This window comes from Puccinia triticina, chromosome 9A (genome assembly GCF_026914185.1).
Source record: "Puccinia triticina chromosome 9A, complete sequence".
Lineage (NCBI taxonomy): Eukaryota > Fungi > Basidiomycota > Pucciniomycetes > Pucciniales > Pucciniaceae > Puccinia > Puccinia triticina.
In genome coordinates this window covers 3,374,521-3,388,101 of record NC_070566.1, presented here as the reverse complement: position 1 = coordinate 3,388,101, position 13,581 = coordinate 3,374,521, and the positions used below count along the sequence as shown (strand labels likewise).

General features: G+C 48.1%; 1 protein-coding gene across 1 annotated transcript; it reads right to left on the bottom strand.

Annotated features, from left to right (window-relative positions):
* Positions 1-3,937: 3,937 nt before the first annotated feature.
* PtA15_9A338 (uncharacterized protein) lies at positions 3,938-4,345 on the bottom strand (the record flags this gene model as incomplete). Its single annotated transcript, XM_053172535.1, has 1 exon — positions 3,938-4,345. The coding sequence occupies one exon, from the start codon at positions 4,343-4,345 to the stop codon at positions 3,938-3,940; it is 408 nt and encodes a 135-aa protein (XP_053023766.1).
* Positions 4,346-13,581: the final 9,236 nt, after the last annotated feature.

Below are 13,581 nucleotides of genomic sequence, written 5' to 3'. Positions count from 1 at the left end.
ATCAAAATATAATCTATTACTAGAGGACAAGGCGGCTGCACCGCTGCAGAGCACAGGTTCCCAGCTCAACTTTTGTACTATGTGGCAGTATTTCATCACATGCACACTGTGAAAAAAACTCAAGAAACTGCTGTCAGTTGACATGCAATATTACAAAGGCACCTTTGTAATATTGCATGTCAACTGGCAGCAGTTTCTTGAATTTTTCTTACAGTGATATGTGTTCATCTTTTTGAATTCTGACTGTACATAAGGCTTTGAGATATTCATATTCCAGGTTGATTCATATGTGGTGCAAAAAAATTGACAATAGATAAACTTTAATTATCTACAATTGACAATCAGAAAATTTTCAGTGGGATTATGTAAGTATACTGGGAGCGGGCTGTAGAGCCTAATGAAAGTCTACAACCTAACACAGTGGTGTTTGAGTACGGGCTGACTGGCTGGCTCAGAGAGAAGGAGGTCAGTTCTCTCCAGAGGAAGAGAGAGAGAGGGAAAGACAAGAGAAAGAAATAAAGAAAGAGGGAGAAGAGCTTACCTGGCTCAGAGAAAAGGAGGTCAGTTCTCTGCTGAGCCAGGGAGGAAAGAAAACCAGGCTAGCTACCAGCTTGTGAAATGCTAGTGTACATGTGTGACTCCTTGTGAACCCCAAAGGAGGAGGAGGTTTTACAGGAATGTAGTCAGGACCAGCAATTGTCAACTCTTTGGGTAGGGAAGACTGATCTATGAATTGAAATGTGATCAACAGTTTCCCAATTTGAATTATGAATCCATTAATTTTGCTTTGTTTTTAGGGAGTGTGATTTCACAAATTAGTCCCTGAAATCATTGTCAGCAACATAACAGGTGGCCTGGCCAGTTATTAAAAATTAAATTAAAAAAACTCCTGAAATTTTCTATGATCAGGTTAACAATAAAACATAATTAAATTTTTAGTGACTAAGCATTTTATATACATGCCTTGATTGGGATACATTGATCTGAGACCACAATTGAGTCTTGCAAATCTATTCATCATGCTGCTTTAGCAAGTGTAGATTCCACACTGTCTATTGATGGAAATATATACTGGATGACATGCTTGAGGAAAGCTAAGTTTATGGAGAAATATAATGAGTGGTAGAGATATGCTGAAGTGATGATGTTGGGGGAGGGTGTGGGAGGTTGAGGATGGAGTGGATTGGAGGAGCTTGCTCCAGACAACGTTGGAGATAATACCACAGATGAGCACGATGAATTAGAACTTAGCCGGTCTGGAGAGGGAGAGGAATGATCTTGTGAGCAGTAAGTTGCCGGCGAGGACAGAGAGTTGGCTACCCAACTCAAGCGGGACGGACGGCTCGCCCCTGCAGCTCTCGGCCTTGTTGATGACGTCGTCGTGGAGCAGGGAGGAGACGTGGATGAGCTCAGCAATCTCGGCGACCCGGCCTTGGGTGGGTAGGATTAAGGCCGGCTCTGGACAGGGATGAAGATGATGAGTTGTGGCTGGCTAGGGCTGGTGTCGTTGAGGATGTGGCTGGGCGAAATGGGCCGTTTGGAGTTGACTGGCGGCGGCGGAGGGTGCGGACCCCTGGGCGATGAGAGGCCGGAGATGCTTGCCCTGCTGAGGCGAGGGGAGGAAGCAGCTCGCGATTGAGTTGAGCTGTTGGTGGTCCGAGCCGACGAGTGCCCGGATATTGTTCTGCCTCAGCTGGCTGAGCTCGGCCACCAGCAGTGCAAACAGATTCACAATCATCTCCAGCAATCGGCTCACCGTCCGCGGTAGGCCAATGCTTGCTGCTGGCCGGGGGCTGCCTTCGGCTGAGTCGGGAGTTGTCAGAGAAGTCATCTGTTGGCTACATATGCTGCAGAGAAAAATAAATAAAAACGAGATCAGAAATGCTGTTAATCTATGTAGCATCAGGCGAACAGACTGACCTGTTTATATAAGCCAACCTCTTCGCAATCGAACAGCGGGTATGTGTATACCAGGTCGGCGAGAGGGAAGATCCTCCCGGCGAGCTGGTATACCCATACCAGCTCGCCGGGAGGAACTTCCCTCTCGAGGGACTCTCCTCTGGGCAAGCTGGTATATGTTTATACCAGCTCGCCAAGAGAGACTCTACTCCCGGCGAGCTGGTATGTGGATACCAGCTCGCCGAGAGGGACTCTCCTCCCGGCGAGCTGGTATGGTGTATACCAGCTAGCCGAGAGGGACTCTCCTCCCGGCGAGCTGGTATGGTGTATACCAGCTCGCCAAGGGGGAAGTTCCTCCCGGCGAGCTGGCAGGGCAACGGTTTGGAAGGCACCGCTCCCAATGAGGGTCCAGCCTCAAACACGCCTCCAAAGCGTTTTGTAGACGACTTGAGCAGGTCATTGATCCTCCTGCCAAATCAAATGGGGCGCGGTGGCATACCCTGTTGGTTGAAGGTCCAAAACGCAAGCCGCTCGACACCGCGTACAGGAACCAGTTCGAGGTTACTTGTATTCCAAATTGACTTCACGCCTGAAACCAATCCCTTGGTGCAGGCGCCTGGGGAAGAACTTATATATCAGGCTCCCTGACTTCCTTTTTCCCCGGTGGCGGCTCCAGCTCCACTGTTGCATTTGCGCAGTTTGAGCAGACCCCGTCCTGTCCTCCTCCACCTTTGCACTTGCAATAGGCCCGAGGGGAACAAATTTTTTTTTACTGCCCTGTTGCATTTGCACAGGTTTTTAACCCCCCCTCCGTCAATTACAATTGTTTTTGACCTGAGGCGGACATTTTCCGCAATTGTGCGCTGAGAATTTTTTTTGCCCCCCTCCTGCCCTTGCAATTGCAACTGGCACGAGGGGGTTGAATCCTGCCCCTTTTCATTCCTGGTTCAGGAATTGGGGGGCAAGTCCAATGTCAGCCGCCTACTAGTCCAGACAGCGCAGACGACGACAACCCTCGGGCCGCCACAAGCGCGGGCGGCCCGCAACCAAGTAAGAGAGGGCCTGGAGCCCTCGAGTGAGCACATTGATGTTGAAGGACTCGGGTATTGACCTCAAGTGAGCGAGTGAACACCGCCTGGGACCTCCTTAGAGATTCCCAGAAGGATAGATGGTCCGGTAGGCATTGGACCACAGGTCAGCCCAGCACAACTGGGGTATAAGTACTGGGGAACCTTCCTACCAGGAAGGAGGGCCCAGATCAGTTACCAAGCCCACCAATATTGTTGTATTTGACTACCAACGCCGACTTACAACAATTGGGGCCCATTGATCCACCTTTTCTCTTTTTCCAACTTATCCCTCAACTTTCCGCGCTTTGTCTCGGTAAGTCGACCCTTTTCCTTTTATCTCTCTAAGTCCTAGAAAGGACCCTTCTCAACAAGTCCGTGGACTCCAGTTGTATTCGCTCAACCAGCCCCTTCTGAAGAAGGCGTGGCTTTTCTCCTTGCGCCTGCGCGGCCAAGTCGAGCACCAGCTTTCAGCTGTGACAGCTGAGAACAGCTCAAACCTTAGATATCTCTAGGTTTAAATTCACGGCTGTGTCACTTTAGAGACCCGCCCTGACATCCAAGGCATTTATGTTCGGGGAATTTAAATTAATTTTCTTGTGGTATTAAGTGTAATATGCTGATACCTGAGAAAATTGGAGGTTGGACGCAAGTGCCAATTTTCCATTTACAGGGGGCTAAATTTTAAGCCCCTTTTCAGAAAATTGCAGGGGAAACCCTTGATCCCAATTTTCATGAAAGTGTGGATTTAATATACTTAGATTATTGTTGTCCATGCCTCATGAGCACGATTTCTTGCATCATTATCCTCTAATTGATGATATAGTTGAAAGTGTAGACACCTGTATCAAAGGAGAGGGTTGTTGTTGCGGTTGGGGGGCAGTGGAGAGGGGGAAGCTGAGAGATTTATTTGTTGGAGAATCTAGCGCATGGGGCGGGGAAGGGGCAGACGGTACATTAGATAGTGGGGACTAACTATTGATGGAGGCAGTACTGGCTGCTACCTCTTCGGGATGAGAGGCTGCCAATTGATTTTGAGGTGTGAGCTCCGGGCAAGGGTCAAGCAAGCTGGTCAAGGCTTCCTCAGGAACTGTAGGTGGGATGACTGGAGGCAAAAGATTGGCTTTGTTGCTATTGCTAGTTGGGCAAGTTGAGATCGGTGAGGGAGGGTTGTCTGAAGGTTTGGGTGGTGGAAGGTTGTAGGTGAGGAGGTTGATAGTTGAATCTGCTGGACACATAGAAGGTGAGACGGGTTGTGGAAAGATATTGTTGGCCATCGAGGTGATGGGAGCAGCACTAGGAGAGACAGTGGTGATGGTGGGGGCGTTGTCTGGCGCGACACTCAGACTCCCTGGGTTGTCTATGATGTCCACAGTCATCTGCACGTGATCAGTGCGCTTGTTCAGAGCAATTGGTTGGTCTGTTGAAGCAGATCTGCCGGGCGAGCCGGGCTTGGATGTTGCTGAAGGGGAGGGGCACGGTGTGAGATGCACAGGACACGCCAGATCAGTGCTAGCGTGGGTGCCAGTCAACTTGGTGGGCTACCCCAAACATAACACAAGTCACTCCCTCACGCCTACGCTTGGGGGGGCCAGAAGGGAGGGACTTGCACCTAAAGTTGGCTTACAAGGGGGAGAGCTAGCAGCCAAAGGGTGTGGAGGTGATCTCACCCCCCTCTTTTCCCCAGTTTCTCTTGTATAAAACTCTGGCCATTGGCATCATTAGAAGCGCAAGATTTCCAGCAAACTGATTCCTGTATGAAAAGCCAAAATATCTCTATCCTCTCCTAATAATCCCTGTGTAAATAAAATAACATTGTAAGCTATCCCACCTCTTCAAGCCCGGATATCAGAATTAAGGCTGGCACACGGTGTAAGACTCAAAAGTGGTCATGAAACCATTTTGCTGAATGGAGAAGGGGATGATGGAGGCGCAAACTCTGCCCTTCTATACTATCAGATAACAAGACCCACCAAGCTAAGCTTGGCAAGTTTTAATCAAGTGATAGGTTTGGTCTATTTCCAGATGAAGTTGTTTCATGAAAGGTATGTGAGAGTTGAGAGTGAGCTCAGTAGTTATTTGCAAATATGAGGGTTGTGGTGAGGTATAGATGTGATGGTAAGTGTGAAGGTGGTATGTAAATAACTGGGGAGTACTGAGCTGAGGGAAAAACAACTGGGGGAGAGAGCTCCTTATATAGACAAATGTGAGGGATTTTAGCTACAAGGGGGACCCTGGATGAGGGATATTAGCTGGTGGGCTGCGTAAAAGTGTTGTCAGAAGATACTAAATACAGGCAAAAAGTGGGATGAGAAATGAAAGATGATGTCATACTAATGCAAGGAGTGCATAAACAAAGCAAGGAAATGTCAAATACAGGGGTACCTCATGCAAGGGGTGCATGAATGGTGTCAGACTAATGCAAGGAGTGCAGAAATGGGGTCAGAAGACTGCATGCAGCTGCAAGGGGTGCATAAATGAAGCGGGGACATGTCAAATACAGAAGAAATGGGGTTGGTCCCCTGCATATGCAGTGGAGATAAGAGGGATAGAAAAAAGTATCTTTTTGGCTTGTTCTGAGTATGTGCATAGCTGGGAAAGGGGACTTGAGGGGTGTGACAGGTTAATGACTGGGGCTGGCCGTGTCCATGAGGGGTCCAAAAAGGTGTAACTTCCAATCCAGAGGGGTTCCAGTGATGCTTCCAGTGGGGGCTAGGGGTAAAATTGGCCGTAGAATCAATTCTTGAGTTCCATTTGGTGGTATCTTAAGGCCTAGGGTGAGTAAATATATTTATGAGAAAAAACTTTTGATTTTTCACTTTTCCGTCTACCACAACGGGTGTTTGGGTGGGGGGTCAGCCTCATCCCAAACCCCAGATCCAAAACCACCCAGGCAGAACAGGGAGTTGAGCAGAGGAGAATGCTGGAGTTGTGGCCGTGCACTTTCAGTCTCAAAAATCTATAGCATCCTCTGTATGAAGCGCAAGAAAATCTCTCACCCTGCCCCCGCTGGCCCTGTGAATTCCATCAGTTCCACCTCCAAACACTCCAATGCTATTGAGATTTATATTGAAAACAAAGACAAGAATTCAAGCCAACCTCAAAGTCAATCAAAGAAGCGTAGTTGGGTGTGGACCCATTTCAAAGAAACCAAAGATGGAGGCAGCACAACCTGCCAATTTGTGGGTAAGAATAACAGGATGTGTGGCGCAAAGTTGAAGAAAGATCAAAGTGGAAGCACAAAAAACTTCCACAAACACCTTCAAAATCTCCATTGACTCTTTGATCCGAAGCTCAGTAAAAAGATCAATAAATCACAAACTGACATTGGAAAATGGACAAAAACTAATATTCTGGACCCAAAGGTGAATCTCCAGGATCTTTTGCATTGGTTTTTTGTATCAATCATGCTGAAGGCCTTAATGAATCTAGGGGCGAAAGCTGGTCTTGAGGTTCTGGGCGGCATTGAAGAAGACCACAACGACAACGAAATATCAATGGGAGACAAAGTTGATGACCAGGATGCCAACAAACCAGATGCATCCCAATCTGCCCAGACTGTCATGCGCATCTCCCATCTGACTTCCAATCCGGATGGCATTGGAATAAATCTCAAAACCATCCTCAAGAGAATTCATGGAATGTGTACTTATGTTAGGTTTTCTCCGCAACGCCATGAACAATTCCGTAAAGTCATCAAATTTGCCCAGCCAGGGCTCAAAGAATCAGGTTCCAAGCTTTTTTTCCTGAAGATTGATGTAACCACTTGGTGGAACTCAATCTTTAAAATGTTCAATTGTGCAATCCAACTTTGCCGGTCTTGCATCCGTTTCTGTAATGAGAGTTCCAAAACCCAATCGTTCATCTTGTCCATGGCCGAATGGGATCAAGCAGCAAATATGATGCGCTTTCTAGAACCTCTCAACAAAGCAACTTGCATGCTATGCGAATCCAAGTGCCCAACATTGTGGTAGACGGAAAAGTGGAAAAATAAAAAGTTTTTTCTATGCCACATAATTACTCATACTAGGCCTAAAGATACCATCAAATGGACCCCAGAAATGGCTTCTACAGACAATTTCACCCCTAGTCCCCACTGGAAGCACCCCTGGCCCCCCTCTAGTGTGTAAGTTACACCTCATGGACACCTATCACACAGTCAGCCCCAGTAGCCCAGCTGTCACCTGCCCCAACCCAAGTTTCACAGTAGTACACTTATACACATCACAGGATACAAAAATAAATCTCCCTGTCAGGCTACAACCATTACATATTAACTACATACACTCCTTTATATACATAGTATGACATCATTTACACTGTTTCTGCAGCCTCAGACTTTGTGTATACACTAATTACCCCTGTATGACAGCTCATGCATTCTACTGTCACCTTATGCATGTTTTAGAATTTTCTGTTGTATATTCTGACATCATGTATGCACCCCTGGCATGTTTAGAAGGTTCTGTGGTATATTCTGACACCATTCATGCGCCCTTGGGGGGGGTCATGACATCATTTGTATCTACTCCCACCAGCTAAAATCCCTCACCCTGTTGTCTAGATTAGCTGAAACCCTAACCCACAAGCCCCTTTGGGGCTCCACTTTTGTCTATAAAAGGAGCTCTCTCCACCCCCAGTGGCCTGCTCCCCAGTTCCTCACCCAGAACTCACAAGTCACCCAACACTCATCCACACTCAAATCCTAAAACCCTTATAACCATAAATCATCCCTTATAACAACAATTCAACCCTTATAACAAAGCAATTAAACACTTACACATTGCCAATCAAACAGATTTCATCTGGAACAGACCAGACCTATCACTTAATAAAACTTGCCAAGCTGAGCTTGGTGGGTCTTGTTGACTGATAACAGAAGGGCAGAGCTTGCAACTCCATCATACCCTTCACCATTCAGAAAAAGGGTTTCATTACCACTTTTGAGTCTTACAACGTTGAACACTGCACTCCCTATCTACATAGTCTTGATGAAGCACTTGAAGCAAGTTCAGCATGGTTTATATGACCAAGCCCAGCTGATTCAAACTGCAACCCAAATCGTCAACAAGATCAAAAGCTAGCTTTGTTCTGCACTCAAAAAACCTATTTACATTTGTGTGATGATCCTTGACCCGACCTTCAAGACTGCCGTCTGGAAAAAGAACAAAGCCTTTATCAAACAGCACTATCATATTTCTGTTGACGTAATCATCAGAACATTTCACAAGGTTGCAAAGACTTTCAATGAGACACTAGATCCCGCTCAGCTGACAAATTCAAACCCCGCTCCAAAAAAGAATACATCCAACTTCTTCTCCTCAGAACTATATGAAACTGTGTGAGCCCTCATCCCGCGACCTCACCAAACGAGTCACAAGGGTGTCACCGACCTGCCTCAGACCGAGTCCTTAGGCCCCGCCAGCCCGCACCCTCCTAGTCCAGCAGGGAAGGACTAACACTTCCCCTGGACTAGGTGAGCACCCCAAATCCCCTTTCCCATCTTCTCTCTCCTCTCTCATTCTCCATTGTTGTATATAGAGGGAAGGACTAACACTTCCCCTGGACTAGTTGCAATTCATAGTCAGGTTCTAGAAATTGTTCCCTCCCAGGCTCAGCCTGGTAAATCGTGCTCCACCGCACCTACTTCGCCCAGACCCTTGTCAGCTCAGTGAAGCTCTTCCACAAGAGCTTACACTTTTTTTTTCTTGAACCGTCCTTGGTGGCACCTTGCACACGATGGCCTCAACCTTGCACCTCGAGAGCCTGGCAGACACCAGCTCGCCCTTGCCCCTCAAACCCCAAACGACCCCTAGAAGCATCCGACCACCAGCTCACATAATCCTCAACATGCAACTGGCGGGCAACCCCATCTGAGTCCTGATTGACACAGGCTCAGAAATCAACCTTATCTCACCGGCAGCTGCAAACGCTTTGAATCTCCCTCTCCTACCGCTCCCGACGCCGACTCGGGTACATCTAGCGATGAAAACGGCATCAACTAAACCTTTGATGCTCCGGGAATACATTGTTGGCAATCTCAACGTCACGGAATGCCCACTCGATTTCCCAAAAGTCTCACTCCGAATCGGCCCCGTGATAGGTTCCTACGACGCCATCCTGGGGACGCCCTTCCTCTTCCGATTCGACCTCTTGGTTTCCATCCAAGAGACATCCATCATCCACGAACCCTCAGGCACCAGAATCCACGGAAGGTCCCCCCTCACGGCCCTGACGCCCTCCACGGCGGCCGTGACAGAGAAAACTAACAAAGAAGCTTCAGAACGCAAGGTACTCCTTGAGTTCAAAGATCTCTTTCCGATCAACATCCCGGAAGTTTTGGACGAAGCAGAAGAAGCCGGCCAATTCACCAACAGCTTGTTCCCTAAAAAGATCCAATCCGAAGCGTCAAGAACGAGACATAAAATCATTCTAACGGACCGGGATGCGGTAGTGAACAAAAAACAGTACCCGTACCCCCGGTGTGGTCATTATTCCTGTGTTTGTAGGAGGAAAATTCAAACTTTTATGTGTACTCACAAAACGCCTCAAGATACAGCCAACTGGAAAGCAGAAATGGAATCTAGGACCAAAATAGCCCCTAGTCACCCACTGAAACCACCCTCATATCTCTACCGGATCAGAAGATACGCAAATCACCCCTTTCACGCACCAGTCCGAGTGGGTTCACACACAGACTCAACTCTTGGCTACCATACTTGGCATAATGCATACGGCACATGAATTACTTTTCTTCCTTCCTTTTATCAGGCCTCACCTCCTATTTCCCCTTGCATATGTTTGTTTCCCATTTGCATATCTTTGATCTTGGAAAATCCTTGTATGAATATATATGATCCTGTTTGCATATCAAAGGGACGCATTGTAAATAGTCTAGCTAAATTCCCTCAGTTGTACTTTCTCACCAGCCAAATTCCCTCAAAGCTGTTCCCCTGGAGCTAAATTCCCTCATCATTGTCTATATAAGGAGGCCTCTGCCTGCCAGTTGTTTTCTCCTCATCCCATCAGGGGACATTCCCCCTCAGATCCTCATGCCATCCGGCGGTCTATATTCCCTACTCACTTATCACTCATATTATCTATCCATATCACAGTTATCAGCTCACACCACCACTCAGTTCACATACCTTTCACACTTTATTTGAAATTCATATCACCGCTCAGTCACACACCTTTCACCAGTAACCAGTCCCCGGTTCCACTCCTGGTTGAGCTTAGCTCCCTCTCACCCTCATCACCCCTCACGTTCTGAACTTATATACCCTCAGGCAAAGGACCTAGGTTCAAGCCCCACTCGAGACATCAAGTCACCGTCACCTATCACATACATCAGTAACCCCATCAACCTCGGACATCGACAACAATCCTCTTATATATCTCATCTTCAAACATATCCTATCACAAAATAAATTGCCAAGCTTACCTTGGTGGTCTTGTTTTCTGATATACAGAAAGGCAGAGCTTGCACCTCATCCATACCTTTCGCCATTCAGCAAAAGGGTCTCACGACACCTTTTGAGTCTTACACCGGAAGCACCTTGCAGCATGGCAGACCTTGATCCGTCAGCATCTGAAAGCCGGACGCATACGCCGCTCCACCAGTCAATATGCATCACCAAGCTTGATCATCCCGAAAAAAGACCCAACGGCGCTACCACGGTGGGTTTGTGACTATTGGAGACTCAATAGCTTTACCGTTTGCGACCGCTCACCATTACCCAATGTAGATGAGTTGGTTTGTATGGTTGCCGGAGGAAAGATTTTCTCAATACTCAACCAGACAAACACTTTTTTTCAAACTCGAATGCGCGAGGACGACATTCCACTGACTGCCGTGAAAACCCCTTGGGGGCTGATGGAATGGGCAGTGATGCCAATGGGACTGAAAAACGCACCCGATACGCACCAAGCCAGACTGGAAGAAGCTCTGGGAGACCTACTCAATACGATCTGTGTTGTTTACTTGGATGATATTGTAGTCTTTTCGAATTCGCACCACGAACACAAGCATCATGTACAAGCGGTTCTCAAACGCCTTTGCCAGGCCCACTTATACTGCAGCCCCAAGAAAACGCAACTATTCTGCAAAGAAATCAAATTCCTCGGACACTGGATCTCGAAAGACGGCATCCGGACAGATGATGAAAAAATCCAAGCCATCCAAAAGTGGCCCTCCCCGCAATCGACAAAAGACGTGAAACGGTTCCTTGGGACAGTGCAATGGATGAAGAAGTTCATCTGGGGCCTGCAAAATTACGTCGGCACACTCACCCCACTGACCAGCTCAAAGGTTGACAAGCACTCATTCCGCTGGGGAGAAGCGGAGGAAAAAGCTTTCCAAAATATCAAACGGATCATGACGACCCTGCTGGCGTTAAAAAACATCGACTTTGACTCGGACAACCCTCTTTGGGTATTCACAGACGCCAGCGGCTCGGGCCTAGGAGTGGCACTCTTCCAAGGCTGCAAGTGGAAACACACCTCACCAATTGCCTATGAATCACAACAGATGACCTTGGCAGAACAGAATTATCCAGTCCATGAACAGGAGCTACTGGCGGCGGTACACGCGTTACAGAAATGGAGGATGCTCCTTCTGGGGATGAAAGTCAATTTGATGACCAATCATCACTTGCTCACGCACCTCCTCCGACAACGCAACCTCAGCCGCCAACAAGCTCGTTGGACCAAACTACTTACGGATTTCGACTTGAACTTCAAATACATCAAAGGTGAAGACAACACTGTCGCGGATGCCTTATCAAGAAAAGATCATGACGAGGAGGGTGATCAGCCCTCCACTGCCAATATTGCACGCGTAGCAGCGGTAACCAAAATGGGAACGGCACTGTCAGAGGAATTGCGCAGCCAAATCATCAAAGGCTATGAGGTAGATAAATTCTGTACAACGGTGCGGGATGTTCTACCACTCCGGGACGACTGCATTGAGATAGACGGACTGCTTTTCATTGAGGGCCGGTTAGTGATCCCTTCAGTAGAGACAATACACCATTCCCTGATCAAGGAGGCGCACCTTTGCCTTGGTCATCTACGTTACCACAAGACGCTTGACAAATTACGCAACAACTTCTTCTGGCCCTGCCTAGCAACAGACGTGCTGGAATTCACAGCCTCATGTGAAATTTGCCAGAGGACAAAGGCGCCAACCACGGCACCCACCGGAAAGATGCTGACCCTACCGGTACCACAAGTACCACTCTCGGACCTCGCAATTGACTTCGTGGGACCTCTTAAACAATCCAATCACTTTGACATGATCCTGACTGTCACCTGCCAACTATCAGGATTCACAAGAATAATCCCCTGTTTACAAACGGATTCGGCAGAGAAGGTAGCCTCCCGGTTTTTTGGTGGCTGGATTGGAACCTTTGGCTCACCGCGCTCAATCCTCAGCGACCGCAATAAATCTTGGACATCCAAGTTCTGGAAAACACTGATGGCCAGGATGAAAATCGACTTTCACATGACGTCAGCTTTCCACCTGCAAGCCGACGGACGCAGTGAACGCACCAACAAAACGGTAGGACAAATTTTGCAATCAACAAACATCAAGAAACACGGCGAATGGCTAGAAGCTATCCCTGCTGTAGAATTTGCGATCAACACCGCGACAAACCGGGCCACAGGAGTCAGCCCGTTTGAGCTTGTCTTCAGGCAAAAATCTTGTGTATTCCCATCCGCACCGGATGGCAAGAATCCAATACCAGCGCTAGAAAATTGGCTGAAACTCCAAGAAAGCAGCTGGGCGGACGCGCGGGACGCCTTATGGATCAGTCGCATTTGACAAGCAGCACATCATCACAAAAAACACAAGGATCAAACTCCGCTTGTCAAAGGAGAGAAAGCCATTTTGAACTCTGCTGACTGGCGAGACCGTCATCAGACGGGCACTGACAAGCTGAAGCCCAGATTTGAAGGGCCGTATCAAATAATCAACGTTTCCAATCACGGCCAAAGCGTCAAATTAGAGCTCCTGACTGGCGATCGCCGCCACCCAGTCTTTCATGTGTCCAAGGTGGAAAAATTTGTCAAGAACAACACAACCGGACCCGACCCCCCCACAGCCTCCCCGCCGCCCGACACTGACCCCGCTCAACCACTAGCTAACCCAACTGCCGCCCTGACACCCGCCTGCACAGCCATCCCCTTGGCCCAGAGCCCGCATCCCGCGACCTCACCAAACAAGTCACAAGGGTGTCACCGACCCGCCTCAGACCGAGTCCTTAGGCCCCGCCAGCCCGCGCCCTCCTAGTCCAGCAGGGAAGGACTAACACTTCCCCTGGACTAGGTGAGCACCCCAAATCCCCTTTCCCATCTTCTCTCTCTCATTCTCCATTGTTGTATATAGAGGGAAGGACTAACACTTCCCCTGGACTAGGTGAGCACCCCAAATCCCCTTTCCCATCTTCTCTCTCTCATTCTCCATTGTTGTATATAGAGGGAAGGACTAACACTTCCCCTGGACTAGTTGCAATTCATAGTCAGGTTCTAGAAATTGTTCCCTCCCAGGCTCAGCCTGGTAAATTGTGCTCCATCACACCTACTTTGCCCAGACCCTCATCAGCTCAGTGAA